Below are 25,867 nucleotides of genomic sequence, written 5' to 3'. Positions count from 1 at the left end.
ATGTTATAGGTAGTGTCAAATCACCAATTAGCAATAAAATTTCACTTCCTTAGCTCTAATAAAATGAAGAGAGAATGGTTTCATTTTCTTACTGCTTACTTGACAAAAGTAACAGAAATAATGAATAAACTTATGTTGCCCCAATTGCAGTTGTATAGTTAGCTTACGTGTAAAGTTACGTGCAAACATTGTTCATTAATTGTCTTTTTCATTATTGAAACATCTTTCCCACTAGAGGTGGGCGAGAAATCACTTATCTTTTGCAAATAATAATGGTTGAGACATCACAGTTTTCACAATAACAACTTTATAGCAATTTGGCTGCAATTTCAGTCAAGCTGGGTCACAAGTAGCAACTAAAAGTTGCATTTAATGTCCCATGCTGTGAATGTATAACTTACCTATCGTTGAAGAAATGAAACCAGAAGCTAATTTGCTGTGAGAAAATTTTACACTTGATTTTTTTATCTGATATGTTTGACTAGAGAGTGATGTATGGTATTCACACATCCCCTCCCTCTTCCACCTGCCTCCTGACACCTCTCCCTCTTCCACCTGCCTCCTGACACCTCTCCCTCTTCCACCTGCCTCCTGACACCTCTCCCTCTTCCACCTGACACCTCTCCCTCTTCCACCTGACACCTCTCCCTCTTCCACCTGACACCTCTCCCTCTTCCACCTGACACCTCTCCCTCTTCCACCTGACACCTCTCCCTCTTCCACCTGACACCTCTCCCTCTTCCACCTGACACCTCTCCCTCTTCCACCTGACACCTCTCCCTCTTCCACCTGACACCTCTCCCTCTTCCACCTGCCTCCTGACACCTCTCCCTCTTCCACCTGCCTCCTGACACCTCTCCCTCTTCCACCTGCCTCCTGACACCTCTCCCTCTTCCACCTGCCTCCTGACACCTCTCCCTCTTCCACCTGCCTCCTGACACCTCTCCCTCTTCCACCTGCCTCCTGACACCTCTCCCTCTTCCACCTGCCTCCTGACACCTCTCCCTCTTCCACCGGCCTCCTGACACCTCTCCCTCTTCCACCCGCCTCCTGACACCTCTCCCTCTTCCACCCGCCTCCTGACACCTCTCCCTCTTCCACCCGCCTCCTGACACCTCTCCCTCTTCCACCCGCCTCCTGACACCTCTCCCTCTTCCACCCGCCTCCGGACACACTTGCCCTCTCCCTCTTCCACCTGCCTCCTGACACCTCTCCCTCTTCCACCTGCCTCCTGACACCTCTCCCTCTTCCACCCGCCTCCTGACACCTCTCCCTCTTCCACCCGCCTCCTGACACCTCTCCCTCTTCCACCCGCCTCCTGACACCTCTCCCTCTTCCACCCGCCTCCGGACACACTTGCCCTCTCCCTCTTCCTACCTGCCTCCGGACACACTTGCCCTCTCCCTCTTCCTACCTGCCTCCTGATACTCTCTCCCTTCTCCACCTGCCTCCTGATACTATCTCCCTTCTCCACCTGCCTCCTAACACTCTCCCCCTCTTCCATCTGACTCCACACACACACACTCTCTCTTTCTTATACCTCCTGAACCCCTCTCCCACTTGCACACTCACGCTATCTACCTTTCACATGCTTTCTACACCTCATCCTCGAACCTCCTCTCTGCACATCTCCTCCTCCTCCTCCTCCTCCTCCTCCTCCTCCTCCTCCTCTACTCCTTGTCCATCTACCTTCTCTCCCTCTCTCCATCTACCCCCTCTCCCATATCCATCCACCGCTCCCTTTCTCCCCCTTTAGCTCCCCCTTCCTCTCTCCCTCTCTGTCCATCTCTCCCCCTCTCCCTCTCTGTCCATCTCTCCCCCTCTCCCTCTCTGTCCATCTCTCCCCCTCTCCCTCTCTGTCCATCTCCCCCTCTCCCTCTCTGTCCATCTCCCCCTCTCCCTCTCTGTCCATCTCCCCCTCTCCCTCTCTGTCCATCTCCCCCTCTCCCTCTCTGTCCATCTCCCCCTCTCCCTCTCTGTCCATCTCCCCCTCTCCCTCTCTGTCCATCTCCCCCTCTCCCTCTCTGTCCATCTCCCCCTCTCCCTCTCTGTCCATCTCCCCCTCTCCCTCTCTGTCCATCTCCCCCTCTCCCTCTCTGTCCATCTCCCCCTCTCCCTCTCTGTCCATCTCCCCCTCTCCCTCTCTGTCCATCTCCCCCTCTCCCTCTCTGTCCATCTCCCCCTCTCCCTCTCTGTCCAGCTCCCCCTCTCCCTCTCTGTCCAGCTCCCCCTCTCCCTCTCTGTCCAGCTCCCCCTCTCCCTCTCTGTCCAGCTCCCCCTCTCCCTCTCTGTCCAGCTCCCCCTCTCCCTCTCTGTCCAGCTCCCCCTCTCCCTCTCTGTCCAGCTCCCCCTCTCCCTCTCTGTCCAGCTCCCCCTCTCCCTCTCTGTCCCGCTCCCCCTCTCCCTCTCTGTCCCGCTCCCCCTCTCCCTCTCTGTCCCGCTCCCCCTCTCCCTCTCTGTCCCGCTCCCCCTCTCCCTCTCTGTCCCGCTCCCCCTCTCCCTCTCTGTCCCGCTCCCCCTCTCCCTCTCTGTCCCGCTCCCCCTCTCCCTCTCTGTCCCGCTCCCCCTCTCCCTCTCTGTCCCGCTCCCCCTCTCCCTCTCTGTCCCGCTCCCCCTCTCCCTCTCTGTCCCGCTCCCCCTCTCCCTCTCTGTCCCGCTCCCCCTCTCCCTCTCTGTCCCGCTCCCCCTCTCCCTCTCTGTCCCGCTCCCCCTCTCCCTCTCTGTCCCGCTCCCCCTCTCCCTCTCTGTCCCGCTCCCCCTCTCCCTCTCTGTCCCGCTCCCCCTCTCCCTCTCTGTCCCGCTCCCCCTCTCCCTCTCTGTCCGCCTCCCCCTCTCCCTCTCTGTCCGCCTCCCCCTCTCCCTCTCTGTCCGCCTCCCCCTCTCCCTCTCTGTCCGCCTCCCCCTCTCCCACTCTGTCCGCCTCCCCCTCTCCCCCTCTGTCCGCCTCCCCCTCTCCCCCTCTGTCCGCCTCCCCCTCTCCCCCTCTGTCCGCCTCCCCCTCTCCCCCTCTGTCCGCCTCCCCCTCTCCCCCTCTGTCCGCCTCCCCCTCTCCCCCTCTGTCCGCCTCCCCCTCTGTCCGCCTCCCCCTCTCCCCCTCTGTCCGTCTCACCCTCTCCCCTCTCTGTCCGTCTCACCCTCTCCCCTCTCTGTCCGTCTCACCCTCTCCCCTCTCTGTCCGTCCCCCCCTCTCCCCCCCTGTCCGTCCCCCCCTCTCCCCCGCTGTCCGTCCCCCCCTCTCCCCCGCTGTCCGTCCCCCCCTCTCCCCCGCTGTCCGTCCCCCCCTCTCCCCCTCTGTCCGTCCCCCCCTCTCACTCTCCCGCTCTGTCCGTGCCCCCGCCCTCTCCCTCTCCCGCTCTGTCTGTGACCCCGCCCTCTCCCTCACGCTCTCTGTCCGTGCCGCCCTCTCACTATCCCCGTCCCCGTCTCCCTCTCTCCGTCTTTCTCCGCCTCCCCCTCACCGCCTCTCTCCACCCATCTCATCCTCTTGTCCCATCTCTCTTTCCATCCATCTCCTCCTCAATCTCTCATCCTTCTTTCCATCCATATATTCCTCATCTACCTATCTCTCTTTCCGTCCATATTCCCCTCACCCTCCCATCACTCTCTCTGCCCATCTCCTCCTGCCCCCTTGCTCTGCTCATGTTGTCCTTCCCTTCTGTCTCCATCTCCTCCTCCCCGTCTTCGTCTGCTTCTCCTTGTCCCCCTCTCTCTGTGTCCGTGTCCGTCTCCTCCCTCCCCCTGTGTTCGTGTCCGTGTCCGTCTCCTTCCCCCCTTCCCCCCTTCCCCTCCCCCCTCCCCCTACCCATCCCTGTCTGTTCTCCTCCACCATCACCCCCTCCCTATCCACCTGCTCCTCCTCCTCCCATTCTCCCCTGTGTCTATCTGCTCCTCCTCCTCCTCCCATTCTTCCTGTCCACCTCCTCCTTCCCCCTCCCACTCTCCCGTTTCTATCTACCTTCTTCTTCTGCCTTATGAGTTATGATGCAAGGGGTCGGGAGGAGGGCTTGTGTGAAGATGGAGGAGGATATAGTGTAGGTTTGGTGGGCGACGAATTACCACTGTGGGAGGGGTGGAAAGGATAGTGGATACTCATTTCAGGGAAGGTAGCCAAAACCCTGGCAAAGAATGTGATTAAACCGCTCCAGTCCTGGGTGGTGCTGAGTCATGGGGGCAGTACTCCTCTGTAGCCAGATGGTGGGACTTTGGGATGTGGTGGGTGACTGGAGAGAGACGGCACAAGAGATCTGTTTCTTTTACAAGGTTGGGAGGGTAAATATGGTGCCAATGAGACCCTTGGTATATTTCAAGAGGGTCTACTCTTCACTACAGATGCGATGCCCATGGGTGTCTAGGTTGTATGGAAGGGATTTCTTGGTACGGAATGGGTGACAGCTGTTGAAGTTGAGGGATTACTGGTGGTTGGTAGGTTTTATATGGACAGAGGTACTGATGGAGCCATCTTTGAAGTGGAGGTCAATATTGAGGAAGGTGGCTTATTGGGTTGAGTAGGACCAGCTCAAGCGAATGGGGAAAAGGTGTCCAGGTTCTGGAGGAATGTGGATAGGGTGTCCTCATCCTAGATCCAGATCACGAAGATGTGAATCTGAACAAGTGTGGGATTTGGGATTCTGGATGGTTAGGAAGGATTCCCCTAGATGGCCTTTGAATGGGTTGGCACAGGATGGTGCCATGCGGGTGCCCATTGCCTTACCCCGTATGTGTTTGTAGGTGACACCTTCAAAAGATAAGTAATTGTGGGTGAGGATATAGTTGGACATGGTGACCAGAAAGAGCCTGTAGGTTTGGAATTTATTGGGTGTTGGGGAAGGTAGTGTTCAATAGGGGCAAGGCCATGGGCTCTGGGGCTGTTAGTGTAAATGGAGGGGGGTGGATCATAATTGGATGGAGTAGTGAACTTGAGTAAGACAGGGTTCAACATTGGTCTTTGGTTGAGTCTGTTAAGGTTGATGGTGAAAAAGTGTTTCCACTCTAGAGACCAGGAGAAGGAGAGAAGGTCTTTAACGAGTCCTGCATGGTTAAATTTGGGAGCGGGGCAGTAAGTGAGGCTTTTGAAATGGCTTTTGTAAAGCTAAGGCTTTTGGAAGAAATGATAAGATGTGTTTATGTTCTGGATTTTGTATGGTGGTGGGAGGAAGTTTTTGAGGGTGCGGTAACTGAAGATCTGTGAGGCAGGGTTCGTCATCTATGAGGGGATGTGGGAGAGGTTTGAAGGTTTTTGTAAAGGTGGCGGATAGTGGTAGTCCAAGGTGAGAGTAGCAGGGGTGGCATTGCGCATGCTGCTTTACTTCCTGGAGGGATCCAGGAATTGGAGATTGCATAGCAGGGAGACTGTTACAGGTGGAGAGGAGGTATTGCAAGGAGGTTTGGGCCTGATTGACATGGATTTGCAGGACTATGTTGATGAGGGTTAAAGATTGGCAGAATCTGAACAGATGGAGGTCATTGTGGGAGGAGGGGTTGCAGCTGGAGATACGTAATTCGATGGTAAGGTCATTTGGGGGGATTCCATGAGCCAAGCAACAATGCAGGAACAGTATGCAGGACTGAGTTCTGTCGAGGGATAAGGAAACACTTCTGTATTGATGCAGGTGGAAGGAACAAAGATCCATGGAGGAGGATAAAAACACTTAAAATACATAAATAATGTAGAAGTACATGGGAAAAAATTTGCAAAAATCCACAAAAATATGTGGGGAAAAAATTACAAAAATACACCAAATTACTTGAGAAAAATCATGAAGAGAATGAAATGGGTGAAGTATGGGGAAGTGATGAAATCTGAGGGAGTAGACTGATAATGAAAGCGGAAAATCAGCTGAAATCAATGTGAAAACACAATGAAATCAAAGGAAAAATAAATAAAACTATTGTAATGTGGGTTGCAGGTCTGTGGGCAGATAAGTGTGAGGAAGGGGGACAGCAGATCTGATTAGATTAGGTGAACTGGAATAAGAGAGGAGAAAGAGTGGGGGGTTGGGAGGGCTTGGTAGGATGAGGCACAAGTTCATATGCCACAGGAAAATAAGATACAAAAATTTGGGAGAGTTATGGAGGGAGATTGATCAATTTGAAGATGTAAGAGTATTAGCAGGAGTGATGTGGGACATGAGATGTTGCACCAACAATCAGCATGGTCTTGTAGCTGTGTGTTGTATGTGGACGAGATGGTTGATACAGGGTGCCTCATAAGTAGAGTGTGCGGTGCAGTTTTTAAGGTGAAAAGTAAAAAACAGGAAAGAAGAGAAAGGAAAACGGACACTGAGTATAGTACTGTGTTATAAAATAGTAACAAAGGAAAAAGCACTTGGTTATGGAATGGAAGAAACACTGTTTGACAAAATCAAACAATGGAAAATCCAGCCTGGAATAATGACAATTTTTGGAAACGGATAGATTGCTACTTATCATATGTTGCAGATGTTGAGTCACAAATAGGCACAACAAAAAGATGGTCAAACATGTAAGCATTTGGCCATGAAAGCTTTCATCCAAATTAGACAACATACACAACACACTTGCGCAAATGCATCTCTCCCTGTTAACTTTTCAGGATTTCTTAACCTCGAACCTTGCCTCACCACCATTCCCCAAATCCTGCAACATGCAAACTAACCTTACATCCGCAGAAAGAACCCCAATCCCCCACCTAACAACTGCTCCCAGCCTCATAATCCTACATGCTGGCAAAGGCTACACCACTGTTGTTTTGAACTGCGAGGATTACCTGGCAGAAGGACTCTGCCAGTTGTCAGATTCATCCACTTACAAACCCTGTTACAGTGACCCCATTCCAGAAATTCAGCAGGATCTCCTGTCTCTCCCCAAATCCTTAGCCCTATCCCAGAATATCTTCCAGGAGTCTGTTTGTCTCCTCACCTCTACCACTCTATGCACTCCTACTATCTACATGCTTCATAATGTCTATAAACACGACCACACAGGACATCCCATTGTCGCACGTTACTGTGCCCCTACTGTGAGACTTTTCCTCTCATAGACAAATACCTTCAGCCCATTACCTGCAACCTACCCTCCTATATAAAAGATACCAACAGTTTCCTTCACCAATCTCCACAGTTCCTGTTCCTGTACCTCATGTTGCCTTGCCCTTACCGTTGGTGCCACCTCCCTTACACTAACATCCCTAATGCCGATGCCGGCCGTGGTGGTCTAGCGGTTCTAGGCGCTCAGTCCGGAACCGCGGGACTGCTACGGTCGCAGGTTCGAATCCTGCCTCGGGCATGGATGTGTGTGATGTCCTTAGGTTAGTTGGGTTTAAGTAGTTCTAAGTTCTCGGGGACTGATGACCACTGATGTTAAGTCCCATAGTGCTCAGAGCCATTTGAACCTAATGCTGATGGCATTGCCACTGTTGAACACTACCTTTCCCAAATCTCGATAGATTCTAATCACCCAGAATCCCAAACACCTCATCTGGTTCAGATTCATTGATTACATCTTCGTGATCTGGAATGAGGGTGAGGACACCCTATCCACATTCCTCCAGAGCCTCAGCACCTTTTCCGCCATTCACTTCACCTGGTGCTCATCAACCTTCTTTGATGTTGACCTTCACTTCAGAGGTGGCTACATCAGTACCTCTGTCCACATCAAACCTACCAACCACCAGCAATACCTCCACATCAACAGCTGCCACCCATTCTATACCTAGAAGTCCCTTCCATATAGCCTAGCCCCCCCTCTCCCCCCATCCACCTCCCCCCGCCATGGCCGTCACATCTTTAGTGGCGAGCAGTCCTTGAAATATACCAAGGGTCTCACTGAGGCCATTATCATTATCCTTCCAAATTTGTACAGAAACAGATCTCTTGTGCCTTACCTCTCCAGTCTCCCACCACATTCCAAGGTTCTACCGTCTGGCTATAGAGGAGCATTCCCCTTGTGACTCAGTACCACCCAGGACTGGAGCAGTTGACTCACATTCTCTGCCAGAGTTTTGACTACCTCCACTGAAATGAGGAATGTCGTACCCACTATCCTTCCCACCCCTCTCACAGTGGTATTTCGGTGCCCACCAAACCTACACTATATCCACCTCCATCTCCACACAACCCCTGGTCCCAACCTCTTGCTCATGACTCATATCCCTATAATAGAAGTAGATGCAAGACCTGTTCCATAGATCCTCCCACCACCACCACCACCACCACCACCACCACCTACTCCATTCTGGTCACAAGCATTACCTATCTCATCAAAGGCAGGCTTATCTGTGAAACCAGTCACGTGATCTACAACCTAATCTGCAACCACTGTGGTGTGTTCTACATGGGCACAACAATCAACAAGCTATCTATTCTGATGAATGGTCCTGACGAAGTGGGGCCAAGAAACAGCTGGATCACCAAGAAACAGCTGGATCACCAATTGCCGAGCATCCTGCCCAATACAATGTTCTTAGTTTTAATGACTGCTTCACAGCGTGTGCCCTCTGAACCCTTCCTAATGATACAAACTTTTTCTGAATTGTGCAGGTGGGAACTCTCTTTGCAATATATCCTACATTCTTGTAACCCACCTGGCCTCAACCTCCTTTAATCATTTCCTACACCCACCTCCTCCCTTCCCTGTTCTCACTCCAGCACTACCCAGCCCTCTATTCCATTGCCGCACCTCTGCTTCTCTCCTTTTTCACTGCCCCCTTCCCCCTCCGTCTAACCACTTGACTGTAGCTGCCCTACCCTCTCTCCACTTCATCCCTTTATGCTCCCACAAGCAGCACTAACCCATCACCCACCCCTACCCAGCTAACACTCCTCCTTCGCGCCCCAGCCACCTCGTTACCTCCACCATCCATATTGCTTCTCCCATCACGTGCTGCTGCTGCTTGCAATCTGGCCTCAGCAGCCAGAGACTGTGGTCATGTGTGTGTGTGTGTGTGTGTGTGTGTGTTTTGTCTAATTCGTATGAAGGCCTTTCTGGCAGACAGCTTGCTTGTTTGACTGTCTTTTTGTTGTTCCCATCTGCGACTCAACATCTCAGCTATGTGGTGAGTAACAATTGTTCTTTTCATAATATTGTCATTATTCTTGGAAAGAACACTTATGATAAACTGCTGATGAAAATGTAGAAAGTACTCACACAGAAGCTATGCAAGATCAGACAGATGTCATATTAGTTACAGTGGTTTCCAAATAGATTGTGCAGATTTAGTTCTGACAACAATCCTCTCTCTTTTCTCCTTATGTACCTTGACTTCTCACTCAAGATTCACACATGAATTCAAGGATGAACAACTCTTAAATTTTGTTTGTTAATATATTGATCTTTTTATTTTTCCATAATTACCATTCCTTTATTTGGTCTTTATTTTCGTGTGTTTGCATATAGCTGACCTTCCACTTCTAAAATGAAAATTTCAGTTACAGAGGGTGTCCCAAGAGGAATGATATTTATGGAAATGACAGGAACTGGCATTTGAAGCAAATAACGTCATATTTAGATGTGCCGTATTCTGAATGGTTTCCGAGATGAACACGTTTTACCAGATGTGGGAGGGAATGTCTCAGCTGCATTTTACCTGATCTCTGGATTTGTGGTGGTACTATAATTAACTGGTCACAAAGATTTCTGGAATGTAATGTCAGTAGATTTTTGTTTATGTGGTTGAATGAAGCGTGCTATGTGCAAATGAAAGTGGAATGTGTGAGATAAACTGTTTGGTCACATCACGGACACTTCTGTCCTTATTAGGAAACATGCAAAGTCACTCAGACAAGCAACATGTTATCCCAAGAGTGCACAAATGCATTGAAGTTGACGGTGGAACAACCGAACATTTATTGTGAACTGTACAACAATTGTTATGTGACATGTACGAAAACGCTTAAAGTTGAATGTGTTAAAAATATGTATTTTTCAATTGATACTTTGTAAAATACTCATTGTAATGTTAACTAACTGTTATACATGTGCAAATGTGACAGTGTGTTGACCAAAGCAGGAAATAAATAACAAAATGCATGAAATTTGTTCTATCTCAGAATCATTCAGAATAGGGCATATATCTGTAGGAAGGTTTTTTGCTTCAAATGACCATTCCTGCCGTATCGCCAAATACTGATCATTCCTCCTGGGACACTCTGTATAACTATTTCACTAGATTTGTTACTAGATTTAGGCAGTGTATGATTATGCTTTAGTTAGTTAGTTAGTTTTTTCATGTTCTATGAATCTTAATTGTGATCTCCTGGTATGATGTGAAACAAGTCAGTTTACAGTTATAATTACACTTTCGTAGAAAAAAACGCGTGGCAAACTGTTGACCATATACATGAGCTGAGGAGCTGGATCATTCAAGAAACATTAAATTAATAAAAACAATCATGCTGATGATGTGTACAGCAGTAAAGGAGATCACATCCAGATCATGCCCTGTGTGTGTGATCTCCTTATTGTATAATGTGCCACAATGACTGTTAGAAAAATGGCCATTTGCACTGCTATAGATAAGAAACCAGCAACAAGTGAGTTTTTGTTTATGCTTTGCTTTGTTAACTCTGTATCAGTAAATCTTGGGAATTTATAACACTTTTTTATGTTGATAGTTAAAACACTCAAATTGCATAAAGTAATTAATTTCAGTTCTAGAAAGAAAAAAAAGCTTGAAAATACTATGTAATCGCATCATGCAAACCATTCCAAGTCTTTAAAACATTCTTATTTGCATAGTTAATCAGTTTAAAGTTGTTTTTGTTCAAGTATTACTATTTTAAATAACCTGTCTTAGATGCAGCTCAACACTCTTACTTTAAGACATAATCTCGATGGGAAGCCTGCAAAGACGTTGTGAAATTTTAATTTATTGACCATTTACATTGTTCAGTTTTCATTATTTTCAGCACCAACTGAAAACTTGGATTAGAGGGAATGTGAGCCGGTGTTCTACATCAATGTTCGTTTTTGATGAAGTTGACAAAATGCCACCTGGCGTTTTTGATTCTATGAAGCCTTATCTTGACCATCACGGATGGTTTGATCACGTTGATTTTAGGTAATGTGCTCATTGCATTTAATATAATAATTGAAATTTTATTGGAAAAACTGTGAAATATTTATATATTTCATCTATGTGGAAAAGTCCATCTGCATATTTAATTTGTAATGCTGAATGATACTATGTGGCGAGATAAGTAGCTACAATTTCTGCAGAAATGAAAGGGCTAGTTACCTCTGTCAGACCAGTGGCTATCCCTGTGCCTTAGGTCAACAACTTTTGTGTTTTATGGAGTTTCCAATCTGTAGCTTGGCTGAAAGCCAGTTTCAAGGAGCCAGCTGAAGGAGCTCCATGTGGACCCTTTCCCATGACTTCAATTTTCCCCCCAAGAAAATGGGATCATGCTTTTCTGTCATTGTACCACAGTTCATGTTGACCCATAACTCTATTTGGGAACCCAGCACTTGAATGTTTTTGCTTAGTTCCAGTTTTGGGACTTCTTATATTCAACTTCAGTCCAACTACAGGCAAAACCTTAGTGCTCTTTCCTTCATCAACCGTATGTGATGACCCCCCCCCCCCCCCTTTCTCTCTCTCTCTCTCTCTCTCTCTCTCTCTCTCTCTCTCTCACACACACACACACACACACACACACACACACACACACACACACACACACACGTACATTAGAAATTAGTTTGGCACGTCTGTTGTAATTTAGGAGATGCCATCAAGTAGTGTTCACCACAGAATCTAGATATTATCTCGACACAAGTGACCTTAAAATCTAAGTACTCTACGATAATGTCTTAGCACAACATAAGCCAGGATGTTCTTGTGAAGTGGCACAAGCCAGAACAAGTCTTGTCATGGCATGGTGTTTCATCACCTGTACAAAATTCACCATCGAATCCCATCTTTTACTGTAAAAAGAAAATCATTTAACCCTGGTACTGAATGGATACTCAAACTTTCCATGACCTGTTTATGTACCAGTTTTCACATCTGTGTCATGGTGAATGATGCTTTTGTGTGGTAGTGATTATATTCTGAATTAAGCTTGATCTGCAGTGTAACAGTAATTTTTTTAAAGCATTTGATGCTTCAGTGATTCTATATTCAAGTCAGTGGTATGTCTTAAATTATCATTGTATATTACTGATTCATAATTTTTGGTGGCATATTGTCACATATACAAATTTCGTCATTTAATCCCATCTTGCTCTGTAATAAATAATTATTTAACCCTGGTATTTGAATGGATTCTTAAAATTCTATCACCTGTTTATGTGCCAGTTTTCGTATTGTCATGGTAAATGATGCTTTGCAAATTTTTCACCAGTAAAATGGTCTTCTGTGTGCTAGTGATTATATTCTGTATTAAGGTTAATCTGATTTTACATTTCAGGAATGCAATTTTCATATTTCTGTCCAACACTGGAAGTAATGTAATTACTAGGACAATGATTGAGCTTTACAAAAATGGGAGAAAACGTAATGATCTCAAATTAAGTGATTTTGAAAACCTAATAGCCAGTGGTGCTTTCAATGAAAAAGGTAATAACACCATTATTTTATTTCTCTCATGGAAACTCTTGAAACATATTTGTAGTAAATAAACTTTTCCCTAGACGTAAGTAGTGACAGGTGGAGTATTTTCAACATATATATTTTTTTTTTGTTTTTTTTTTTTTTTTTTTCTTTTAATGGTACTTGAAGAAGTAAATAATATCAAGTAATAACTTTTTCATTGTATGTACCTTTCACTTTTCTTTCTAAAATTAAGTTTGTTTTTGAGAATTTGATCATGGACCTCCGAGATGTTGACAAATTTAGTAATGCACCACCCAGGCTAGGGAGCACCACTAGGCAGCCACTGAGAAAATGGTGAGTAGCTGTGGAAATGGAGTGGACAACAGCAAAAACTGTATAAAAGTAAAAGAGGCAAACCGAGAGAAAACCAAAACATGATTGCCAGGAATCGTCAGCTGTGCATGAGCAAAACCACAGCAGCAAACTGAGAAAAATGGGAGTTACTGAGTGCGAATAATAATGTTGACAGTCCAAAAGCTTTTGATACATAAACACAACTGGACGAGGAAGGCATGTGCATTTTTGTCATAGTTTAAGCCATCAGACAGTTTTGCCGACTGGCAAAAAGTTCACACCATACACAGTACAGCCATGAAACCAAACAAGTCAAGATGGTTAATGCTGGGTGTTCACCTCTGTATCAGTGTTAAAGAGTCCAACAACAATACTAAGACAAATTTATAGTATCATCATCACTTAAAGATAGTGTAATGGTTTCAGGGAACTTCTGTATAGTCTGGTATTCTAGATGGAAGACAAGCAGTTAATTTAATAAAGATGATGACACGTCTTTGGTGGAACTGATGTGCAATATTCAATTCAATTCAATTCAATTTTTATTATCACATAACATGCCTTATACAATCAAAGATTGTGACATAGGTGACTTGTCAGTTTTTACACTATATATAACAATACTAAAAATAGACAATAAACTAATAATATACATGGTTTAACATCTTCAAAGAGGTATTTTAATTACAATTATAATGCATTGTTACCTTTCATGAAATCTTCTACACTATAGTAACATTTATCTTTCAGATATTTTTCCAGGTCTCTTTTGGTGCCTTTTACATTTGGGTCATCCATGTCTTTCCATATTTTATTTACAAATTCCATGCCCATATAGTATGGGGTTTTTTCATATGATTTTAAACGGTGGGTAGGTAACATGTAGCTCGTTCTATGTCTTGTATGATATTGATGCAAGAAGAAGTTGCCCTCAAAAAGTTGTGGGTTTCTTTTCGTGAAAGTGAGAGTTTCATAGATGTGTATGCTTGGAATGCTCATTAGATCCAGTTTTACAAATAAAGGTTTGCAGTGTTGCTTTGGTTTTGCTCCCACCATTGCTCGGATGATTCTTTTTTGTAGTCTAAAAGCTCTAAGTAAATTTGTTTTTTCAGACCCCCAGAAAATTATACTATACCTAATGACTGAAACAAAATATGCATTATATACAGTTTTTCTTACAGCTAAATCAGTAATACTATACAAGATATTCATAATATATACAAGGCTATTCAGTCGACCCAGTATGTTGTCCACATGGCGACTCCATAACAGGTTTTTATTGACTAACACGCCAAGGAATTTGACACAGTCTGCAGTCTCTAATTTTTTGTCCATATACCTTATTTCACTTATAGACTGTGCAGATTGTTTTGTGGTAAAATGAACAATTTCTGTTTTTGTAAAATTTAATGTCAAGTTATTGTTTTTGACCCATGCCTCCACTCCCCCAAGTGTTTGTTCAATATGACGAATTAGGTCTACCTCATTTTTACAACAGACTACAGCTGTTGAGTCATCTGCATAGAGGATAGTATCAGACTGGACCTGACATGGCATATCATTAATATAATATAGAAAAAGCAGTGGCCCTAATGTTGAGCCTTGTGGAACACCTAATTGAGTGTTTTTCCAGCCAGAGAGAAATTTCTTGCCGTTGATGTTAATAAGTACTCTTTGTTTTCTGTTTGCCAAGTATGATGACATCCAGCTAAGAGATTTGCCTTGAAAACCATAGCGTGCCAATTTTTGGAGAAGCAGGTCATGATTTACTGTGTCGAAGGCTTTGGACAGGTCACAAAAGATGCCTGACACACACATTCTATCATCAAGACATCTGCTGACTTTTGTGACTAATTCATTTATTGCATGGATTGTGCTGCGGCCTTTTCTGAAACCATATTGATTGTCTAAGATAATGCTGTTAGATGAATTGTGATTTTCAATCTGATCACATGCAGCTCTTTCAAATATTTTTGAGAAAATTGGTAACAGTGAGATTGGCCTATAGTTGCCCAATTCATCTTGTTTGCCTTTTTTGTGTATGGGCCGAACTTCTGCATATTTTAATCGATCTGGGAAACATCCCTCATCAAATGATTGGTTGATTATGAAAGAGAGTGGATATGCAATACTGTGACGGACTATTTTTATTATTTCAGTGGGGACCTCATCCCACCCCGCAGATTTTGAATTTTTTAGGGACATTATGATTTTGATGACATCTGAGATGGAAACATGAGAAAACTTAAAACATGTGCAATTGCTATCTGTCATATTGGGCTTTGTATTTGGTGGTGAACAGTCACCAAATTTGTTACAGTTTATGAAAAAGTCATTGAATGATTCACAAATGGCACTGGGTTCTGTAACAGCTCTACCATTTATCACTATCTTAGAAGGGCATTTTCTCTCTGCCTCACTGCCAACTTCACTTCTTATAACAGACCAAACAGCTTTTGATTTGTTTTTTGCATTTGAAATGAAGTCGTTATTTGCAGTACGTTTTGCTAGTTTAACTATTTTGTCAAATTTTTTTTGTATGTGCTTACATACTTAAGAAATTGAGGGCTTCAATTTACTTTTGCCTCCATATGCAGTTTCCTCTTAGTAGCACTAGACACTCTAATTCCTTTTGTTACCCAGGATCTACTTTTTTGGGACCTGGTCCTCACTGTTACAAAAGGGAAACGTTCATTGAATATACCCAAGAATTTAGTTAAAAAGTTATTGTAATTGTCACTTGTGGAAGTGTGTTTGCTGACTGTCCACTTGGTTTGGCTTAGTTTTTTGCAAAATACTTCCACATTTTCTTGACTGAAATTCCTACATCTTTTTGTTGTGCAGACTGAATTTTGCTTCGGTAGTGATACCAATAGTGCTTTATGGTCTGATACTCCTAAATCTAGAAGAAACTTTTCTTTTACATAATAATTATAACTACTTACAATATTGTCAATACATGTTGCAGAGCTTGCTGTAATTCTTGTATACTGATCGAAATTGAGATTTAGCCCATTTGTGGCTACCAGGTTCTTTAAGTGTGAAGAAAATTTGTCATCAGTCCTTACATCTATGTTGAAGTCAGCACATATAACCACTTTCTTGTACAGTTTCTCACATTTTAATTTATGTAGCAATGTATCAAACTTATCTAAAAATACAGAGCTTATATGGTACCCAGGGGTGCGATATATGCTGATAATTAGTGTGTTATACTCTTTAAGTTCTATACAACAACTTTCAAATGTGCCTTATTCATTCAGATGGCTAAAATTCTGTCTGATATCATAGTCTACCGTGGAATGAACTAATATGCAAGAGCCTCCATACCCATTGGTCCTACAAAAGCTGGTAGCCAGTTTATAACCTGTAAGTTTATTTAGGAGACTGATATTTTCAGATTTTAGCCAATGTTCATTAAGGCATATTACTTTCACAGATTGTTTCACACTTTCTAGCAAAATTTCTATATCATAAAGCTTCCTGATCATTTCTTCAGACAGACCTCTTATGTTCAAGTGCATAACGAAATTACTACTGCCTATATTATTAGGTAGAGGGTCTTTAAAACTAATTTGACTATAAAGGAACGGAACGTCCACCTGAGTGTTGACTGCTTGTTCTGGATTCGTTGTATTGGGCCAAATTCGGATAGAACTGGGCCCCTTCATCAGTTTCCCTGTGTGTGAGCATCTGGATGATGAGTAGGTACAGTTTTCTTGACGATAATTTCAGTCTTTGCTGTATGTTCTGAGGCTGGTTCTGGCACCGTCTCATCTTCTGGACGTGATGTTCCTGTTTGAGCTGGCGCTGTGGCTGCGATTTTGAAATTGTTTTCTCGTTTATCCATTTCCTTGGTCGAAACTGGTTGCACAGCAATTGGTTTTCTTGCAACGTCGTCGTCTTTTTGTATTAATTTCGCTAGCATTTTGCCAACGTATGACTTGCCAGCGTTATTATAATGTAGTCCATGTTTCATAAACAAATCTCTTGCATCTGGAAGATCAAGAGATGTTACATTTTGTTGGGACTTGCATATTTTGTAGAATTGTCTGTTTACTTTTGTAAGCTCCAGATTTACGATGGAATTGTCTTGCAGGTCGTATCTGTGAGGCAAACTAGTAACTATGATGTTCAGAACTTTCAGATCAAGTAATGTAGTTTTTAAACACTGGGTCGCATGTTTACTCTAATTTCTGTATACATCATTACTTCCACCCATGATTATGACGGCATCATTCTTAGATAGCTCATTAAGTGAGTTGCTGCTCTTAATTATCTCAGTCAAAGGTGCGCTGGGTTTCGTCATACCTGTTGCCGTGAATAACATACTGTACTCATTTATTTTTTCGGCAATTTTCTTGGCGTGGCTATCACCAAGTACAACAACTCGTCGTTTGATGTTCACTGGTTTATTTTTCGTAGTAGGTGTTTTCTTGGCTGCGCACTCGATTGGAAGTTTCGTCACTGATTTTTGTTTGTCATTGTTCTTTGTCTTATCACAGTCTTCGTCTAGTTTTGTGAATTTATTTGCTAGCGGTATCGCCGGAACTGTACTCACTGTCTGTTTATTTGTTTTTTTCGGCAAACGCCACGTTTTTTGCGCAGAACGACGGTTAACAACACTGTCTTGTGCTAGATGATGATCTCGCTCTATCTCTTTGTATTTCGTTTCCAGTTCTTGATATTTCTGCCAAAGTTCTTCATATTTCGTATTTATAGTCATTAAATCCTCTGTAAGCACACTTATTATTTTTTCTTTTGATTTTATTGTGTCCATTACCTCGTTTTTCGTGACACTCACAACGCACTGACGGTATGTCCAGTCATGTTCGTCTTTTATATATTTTAGATTCACTTTAACATATTTGTCGTGATACCACGACCTGCACTGGATGCATAGGATACCTCTCTTTACCTTTTTTACGCAGATTTTACACACGTCACTATCACTTTTTAAGGAAACTGAGACATCGTTACAGAACAAAGTTTCATTCGGCGCCATCTTGGCTAAATCAATAATAGGTAGGATCATAAAAAATTCATGGAGTTTGGCTGGTTAAATTAAAATATGTTGCTGAGTTTAATTTTCTCTTATGTTGGAGCTTTTGTTATTCCTGAATTTTATCATTTGCAAACCTGCACCAGCAACAGGTTTCCATGAAGTCAAAATGAGAGGATATTAAATTCACAGTGTACTAGATATTGAACTGACTTAAAATACAATATGAAATGCTTGAAATACAAGCCAAACAAAATCTACATTATTAATATTAAAATACAGTTCTAGTTTACAGAATGAAATTTTTTGGCAGGTTATCTTGTGCAATGTGGGTCACCAGTCATAGCAGTGCAGAGTAAGATCATGCTATGTACACCTTGTGTAAGAGCGGATCGGCCACTAGCACTTTGTTCCAGGGCCATGTTTACAGTTTATGAGTCTGGGCTGCATCACGAGGTAACCTCATGATGCCCTACCTGGGTGAAACACACAATTTTTGAGCCAATAAAGAGCATTTTGCAATCTAGGACATTCTTTTAATATTAATCGCAATAGAATGTTGCTGTATCACCGTTCCGCAATGGATTGGAATAAATTTTAATCTACATTATCTCTGTTTTTTGAGAAATAATACAAAGCTTATAACCAGAGATGCTATATTCCAGTTCGTTCTTATGTGTGTGTCCACCGTTTAAGTATCCCCCACCACTAAAATTAAAATTTAAAAGTCTTGATCGCAAAAAATATTTTTCTTTATTGGAGATCGCTAACTATGTTTTCAAAATTTTATCCCCAACCATGGTGAGAGCTTTACTTATTACATTGATATAAATAATCTTTTGTTTCAAGGACTTCAGTCTCTGTTCTCTAATGTACAGTTAAAAATCACTTCCACTATGAATATAATTTTGTTTTTATTTTAGTATTGTCACAAGAGTTGTTGGGGTTGTTTTAATGGATTTCCATAATTTCTGATGATAGTCTAAAAATAGAGAGAAACACAAAACTCATGACAACTAAGTGTTTTTTTTTTCTTTTTCTTTTTTTAATAGCTCCAGTGATTAGGAAGAAATACAAAGCCCTATGTATGAGTATAACTGATGTTGGCAAGCATCATGATAATGATTTTAACATTGATGATAATTGACATCTGTGGTGGTGGTGATGGTTGTGGTTGTGGTGGTGGTAATGATGATATGGCAATGGTGATGGCAATGATGGGTGCTATGATGAGGCAGAGGGGAGAAAGAGAGCTAGCAGCCAGTCCCTGTAGAGTGGAAGAAACAATGGGTTGTGATTCTCATGATAGTTATGCAAATACAAAGTTGAGACGTTTTCTGCCTGTGCTGGATGTTATGCTGTGTAGAAGAGTTTTGCGAAGCAATAAGTGAAATCTACGCTGGTGAATCAATGCAGGTAACAGCATGTTACGATGGCTCGCACAGAAATGTGGATAAATGTTTCTCAACTGCTTTGTTTCTGATGCAAAATGCACCTTCGAAAATGTTAGAAATGATAACTGAAATTTGTATCTGCCAGTAACACAACAGAATTGTCAGAGGATCTTCGGGGAACCAAATAATATAGTGAAGCTTGACATTGTATTAAAGGATTTTTATCAACTCTGTCAGTTGGCCTACAGGCAAAGCACCCTAAGTGAAAGGAATGGCAAAAAAATACAAGCAGCACATAGGCACTTGTATTTCATTTGCCAAATTACCCACTTATCAAAGACGACTTTTAGGTGAAAATTAAAAAGAGAGTCTTTACACTTATTCGGAATGATATGCTTTAATACAGAATAAATGAGAAGGCTAGATATTTCCCATGGAAGCTCAAGCGATGCATTTGACTGCATTCAATAGCACAAGCAACCAATGAAGGAACGCTTCTAATGAAGGTGGTTTTTACTGTGCTGAATCTTTTATATAACAAAAAGCTGTATCACCCACCATTGTTTTAAAAATTTGATTCAATGTTTTCAAAATTATTGTCTGCATTTCATATTCTATTTCAGTTTGTAGTGACTGGAGTTTTTATCACTTTGTCGCAATGGATTGTTACAGTCACCAGGGCTGTTGTCATGCTAGTGACGACTGAGATTAAAAAAGAGTGAAGGGTAACCTAACATTTCTTCTCAATCAGATAGTGAGAGTGTCACTCACCTGCCGATCTTCCTTCCCTGGACTGCAAAGGCGTCTGTCTTCTTCACTACCTTGCACGGGTTTGTCATTAAGTCAGTGATATAATTAATAAAGAAGGGATGGGGGAAATCTGTAACAAGTGAATGGCCTTCAGTGAAGTTAAACATGAAAGTATGTTACAAATCTAAAGGAACATAAATTAAGGTAGCACTGTTATGCAGTTACATTTCTCTGCTCACAATTACAATCAATTTGCTGCCTTCCTGCTGTAGGCCAGGTATTATACATGACAAGCACATTAAGAAGCTCAGTAAAGACCGTGAAATCAAACTGTGAGAGTTGTATAGTGAAAATCAGAAATGCAGACGATGGAAATCAACATTTGATACCAGAAACAAGGGCGACAAGTTGAAGCTTACTGAATTACTGCTGATGACTCGCAGTGCCGAATGCAAGCGAAGCATTCAGTGTGACTGCATGGTAGCGTCTACCATAGTTGCTGCAAGTTCTCGACTGCCTATCGTGTTACTCAATTGCTATCTGCTCCGTAAATGTCGCTGCATCCGAGGTGATGGAGAGACAGGCATGTTATAAGATGGTAGTAACTATCATGTTGTGTCTGCTCATGAAGCAACGTTTGTAACATCTTGAAGCAATTGCATACAACAGAGGTCTGGAGATCAGTTCTTGGTGCTTTTGTTACCTTGGATGGCACTCTGCAGTATCCTTTCATGGTAAGTGAAGTGGTGCTAGTAGCCAACATAAATAGAAGAAGCAAACAGTTTTTGTGGTCTCAGGCCAGTGGTGTGGATCAGCTGTCTGAAGTTTACATTACATGGCCTGTTTGGATGCCAATTCTTTGACCGAATTGACAGTTGATGTCCCTACATGCTGGACAAGTTTGAAAGTAACGGCTCCAACTTTAAAAAAACTCACCGTCTTGAGTGATATTAATAATTAAATGGTGAACCAGAAAAATCTTCAGTTCTCTCCATTCAGTATTATCAGTCTGTTGTCCACTCAGTGTTATCAGTATGTTGTTACATGGCATGATATCACCTTTACCTGCACTGGTTCCAAGGTATTAAATATTTCTGGTAAGCTGAATTTATCGACAGTCACTGTTTGTGTGCCCCCTCCATGAACCATGGACCTTGTCGTCGGTGGGGAGGCTTGCTTGCCTCAGCGATACAGATGGCCGTACCGTAGGTGCAACCACAATGGAGGGGTATCTGTTGAGAGGCCAGACAAACGTGTGGTTCCTGAAGAGGGGCAGCAGCCTTTTCAGTAGTTGCAGGGGCAACAGTCTGGATGATTGATTCATCTGGCCTTGTAACACTAACCAAAATGGCCTTGCTGTGCTGGTACTGCGAACGGCTGAAAGCAAGGGGAAACTACAGCCGTAATTTTTCCCGAGGGCATGCAGCTTTACTGTATGGTTAAATGGTGATGGCGTCCTCTTGGGTAAAATATTCCGGAGGTCAAATAGTCCCCCATTCGGATCTCCAGGCAGGGACTACTCAAGAGGATGTCATTATCAGGAGAAAGAAAACTGGCGTTCTATGGATCGGAGCGTGGAATGTCAGATCCCTTAATCGGGCAGGTAGGTTAGAAAAATTAAAAAGGGAAATGGATAGGTTAAAGTTAGATATAGTGGGAATTAGTGAAGTTCGGTGGCAGGAGGAACAAGACTTTTGGTCAGGTGAATACAGGGTTATAAATACAAAATCAAATAGGGGTAATGCATGAGTAGGTTTAATAATGAATAAAAAAATAGGCGTGCGGGTAAGCTACTACAAACAGCATAGTGAACGCATTATTGTGGCCAAGATAGACACGAAGCCCATGCCTACTACAGTAGTACAAGTTTATATGCCAACTAACTCTGCGGATGATGAAGAAATTGATCAAATGTATGTTATGTTATGTGGTTTATTCATCTCATTACATACAATTTTCAAATCATTTGATTTGATGTACAGGAGACATGTCAAGGTTTACAAAAGAAACTTTTTTCACTTTTTTTAAGAGAACTACAAAAGTTTACATTATATTTTACATTTCTAAGTTACAGCTACACATGTACATAAAATAATAAATGTATTACAATCCCTGTGTTCAGATTGTGAAGCTGTCCTCAATGAATTCATCGACAGAATAATAACACTTTTCCACCAGGAGAGTAAAGAGCAATCTTTTCAGTGAACCAATCTCCATTTTAAATACATTACTGCCTTTTATTTTATTGAAAATTTTTAACCTCATATACTCTGGCGTTTGGGCATAAAGTTTTAAACAATGTGTTGGAAGTTTGAAGTTATCTCTGTGGCGAGTGCTGTAGTTGTGGTCAAAACGGAAATTGTCTAGTGTATGTTGATTTCTATATAGGAACACCACCATCTCATATATGTAAAGTGAGGGGATAGATAGTACTTTTAAATTTTTTAACAGTGGTCGACAGGATTCCCGTTTTTTTGCAACACACATGTTTCTAATTACTTTCTTTTGTAATACTAGGAGCCTAGTGACATTTGCTGAATTTCCCCAGAAGATTATGCCATAACGAATAACTGACTCAAAGTAGCAGTGATAAACTATCTTTCTGGTATCTATGTTTGTGGCACCTGACAAAATACACATTGCAAATGCTAAGTTGTTCAGTTGATTTGCTAAGTAATCTATGTGTACCTTCCAATTTAAATTTTTGTCAAGATTTAGGCCTAAGAACTTCACGTGGTTTGCTTCTGTGATATCCTGATCATTGCAAGTTATCTTTATTTCACTCCTTTCTACTGATTTAGCTTCAAATTGCATCATTTTGGTTTTAGTTACATTTAGTTTTAGTCCATTTTGATAGAACCAAGATTCAAGTTTTTCTAAAGTGTTTTTGGCTTTTTCTGGAATATTTTCAGATACCTCATTTTCAATTAGAACTGATGTATCATCAGCAAATAAGACTGAATGAACATAAATAGCAAGTGGTAGGTCATTTACGTAAAAAAGAAACAGATAGGGACCCAATATCGAACCTTGTGGGACACCTTGGGGAACTGTTTTCCAGTCTGATGAATAATTGGTTCCATTTGAAGTTAAAATTACTCTTTGTTTCCTACCTGACAGGTAAGAGCTAAACCATTTTAAAGCAGTGTCTCTGATTCCATACATCTGTAATTTGTGGAGGAGTAATGCATGGTTCACTGAATCAAAAGCTTTAGTCAGATCACAGAAAATACCTGTGACCTTTCTACCTTTATCTAACGTGGAGCATATTTTTTGGATAAACTCATTTATAGCATTCGCAGTGCTTTTACCCTGTTGGAATCCGAACTGGTTTTTAAAAATTATATCATTTACAGTAAGAAAGTTATTAATTTGTTTTGCTGCAATCTTTTCAAACACTTTAGAGAAGACCGGCAAGAGAGAGATAGGGCGGTAATTCCCCATATCTTCTGTCGATCCTTTCTTGAATAGAGGTTTGATCTCACCATATTTCAATACCTCTGGAAAGCAGCCCTGTTCGTAAGATTGATTTATAATAGTTGACAGTGGTTGGGAAATAATATCATACACATACTTGATTACAGATGTTGTTATTTCGTCCCACCCGTGTGAGGTTTTGTTTTTTAGAGACAATATTTCCTTTTCCACATCCCTTTGGGTTATTTTTTCAAATTGTTTAAAAGATGTGTTCTGGCTGTTTTCCAAATTTGTGATGCCCTGATAGAATGTCATATCCACATCCGATCTTACTACGTTTAGGAAGAATTCATTGAAACAACTTGACATCTGAACAGGGTTTACTATAATTTCATTTTTATGTCTAATTTTCAAAATCTCATGAATTTTTACTTTGGCTCCTAGTTCAGACTGAACAACTGACCACACTGCTTTTGTCTTATTTCTGTGTTCTCGTATGAATTTATTATTTGCCATTTTTTTTAGCTGCCGCTACAACTTTCCTAAATACAGCTTTATACTGTTTGACATAAATGACAAAATCTGGATTTCTGTTTGATTTTAACTCATTGTGGAGCTCTCTCTTTCTAGCACTAGAGATCTTTATTCCTGTTGTAATCCATTTGAGTTTACCATTAACCTTCTTTTGCTTATATCTACGAGGAAATGATTCATTAAATACCTCTAAGAAACAATTTAAGAATTTGTCATAGTTAATCGAGCTTGAACTATTGTAGTCTACAGGCCAGCTTATTATACTTAATTTACTGCGGAATAAATCCATTTTACTTTTACTGAGATCCCTTTTTATACACACTTCTGGAGACTTTAGGTTATTTGCTTTTGGGAGCTCAATAAACAGAGCTGAGTGATCTGAAATACCCAAGTCTAAGCAGTATTTGTGCTTATTTCCACTGTCAAATATGTAGTTAGTAATAATATTATCAATGCAGGTCACTGATCTGCTGTTTTCCCTAGTGCCTTCAGAAAAATTTAGCTTGAAACCAGATTTCTGAATTAAGTCACGAAATTTTGTGGAATCATTGCTTTCAACTAAGACATTTAAGTTGAAGTCTGCTGCTATAACAACTTTTTTCTTACTTTCTTTCTGGAGTTTTTCCAGGAGGCATTCGAATTTGGTTAAAAACACTTTTGTTACCGCACATCCAGGAATTCTGTAGATTGCTATAACCAATGTATTCAGATCACTCAGCTCTACAGAGCAACTTTCAAACACGCTCTCTTCATTTAAATAATTAAAGCTATCTCTTACTGTATAACTTATGGAAGAATTGACAAGAATGCAGGAGCCTCCACGAGATTTGCTTATTCTACAAAAGCTAGCAGCTACCTTATAATTATTAATACTATTTAGTACTTTTATACTATCTTCTGTTAACCAGTGTTCATTTAGGCAGATTATTTTAATATTTACGGATTCTGAAAGCAGAATTTTTAGTTCGTCGATTTTTGAGAATTTACGATTTGGTAGTTCTGCCCCTAAGCCATTTATATTCAAGTGCATCAATAGATCATTTTTTCTTTTAGTTATTTCGTGTGCATCCTTTGTTTGGTACCTAAACTTTTTATTTTCAGTTTGAATTTTTTCTTTGTCACCCCTATCACAATGAATTAGTTTCCCTTGTTTCTTAGGACTTTACACACGTCTATGAACATTTTACTAAGGTTCACAGAGCCTAATCTATTCAAGTGCAGGCCGTCTTTTCCCAGACACTTGCAGTTTAAGAATTTGTTTGGGTCAATGAATACTGCACCGAGTCTGTTGCACTGTTCCCTAATGCCGGTATTTATCCTGTTGATGTAAGTATCACTTACCGATCTTCGATGAATGATTCCACTAATTACCAGCCTGGCTGTTGGGTATACAGTTTTCGCCGATCTAATCAGATTCTGCGTTTCATTCACGATTTCTTCCTCACTGTTACTGCGGATGGAGTTTGTGCCCACGTGGATTAAGACACCTCTGTAATCGTCGGTACTTAAAGTTTTGTTACCAGTTTCGCCCGTGTTTCTTTTCGTGGACAATACATTCTTAAAGTGTTTGTTGAGCTGATGCGATCGGATTCCAGGTCGAACATCGACCTTGCAGTCCGGCACAATAACATTTTTTAATATAGAATCACCTATTAACAGAAAATCGTTTTTGTCATCTTCTTTGTTCGTTGCACTTTTACGTTTGCCCTTCTTATTATAGGAAACTGTTTTCCGTTTATACTTATCACTTGTTTCACTGACAGAGTTCTCTGTTGTATTATTTGCCGTATTACACAAATGCGGATGTTTGCCACTTTGTTCAGTAATGGGTTGATTTCTACACACGCAGGATTTTCTTTCAATAACCAGTTCAGAATTTTCTTGTTTCAATGCTAAAATTTCCGC

The 25,867-nt window shown here is 41.9% G+C and overlaps 1 protein-coding gene across 1 annotated transcript in view; it reads left to right on the top strand.

The window, feature by feature from the left end:
• The window catches only part of LOC124592114 (torsin-1A-like), an 88,596-nt gene that overhangs the window by 31,567 nt on the left and 31,162 nt on the right, over positions 1–25,867 (top strand). Inside the window, exons 4-5 of the mRNA XM_047131805.1 lie at positions 10,884–11,035; positions 12,387–12,535. Of these exons, the coding sequence (XP_046987761.1) occupies positions 10,884–11,035; positions 12,387–12,535 (301 nt within the window). The remainder of the gene's footprint in view (positions 1–10,883; positions 11,036–12,386; positions 12,536–25,867) is intronic.

Source organism: Schistocerca americana, chromosome 2 (genome assembly GCF_021461395.2).
Source record: "Schistocerca americana isolate TAMUIC-IGC-003095 chromosome 2, iqSchAmer2.1, whole genome shotgun sequence".
NCBI lineage: Eukaryota > Metazoa > Arthropoda > Insecta > Orthoptera > Acrididae > Schistocerca > Schistocerca americana.
This window is presented reverse-complemented; position numbering and strand designations above follow the sequence as displayed.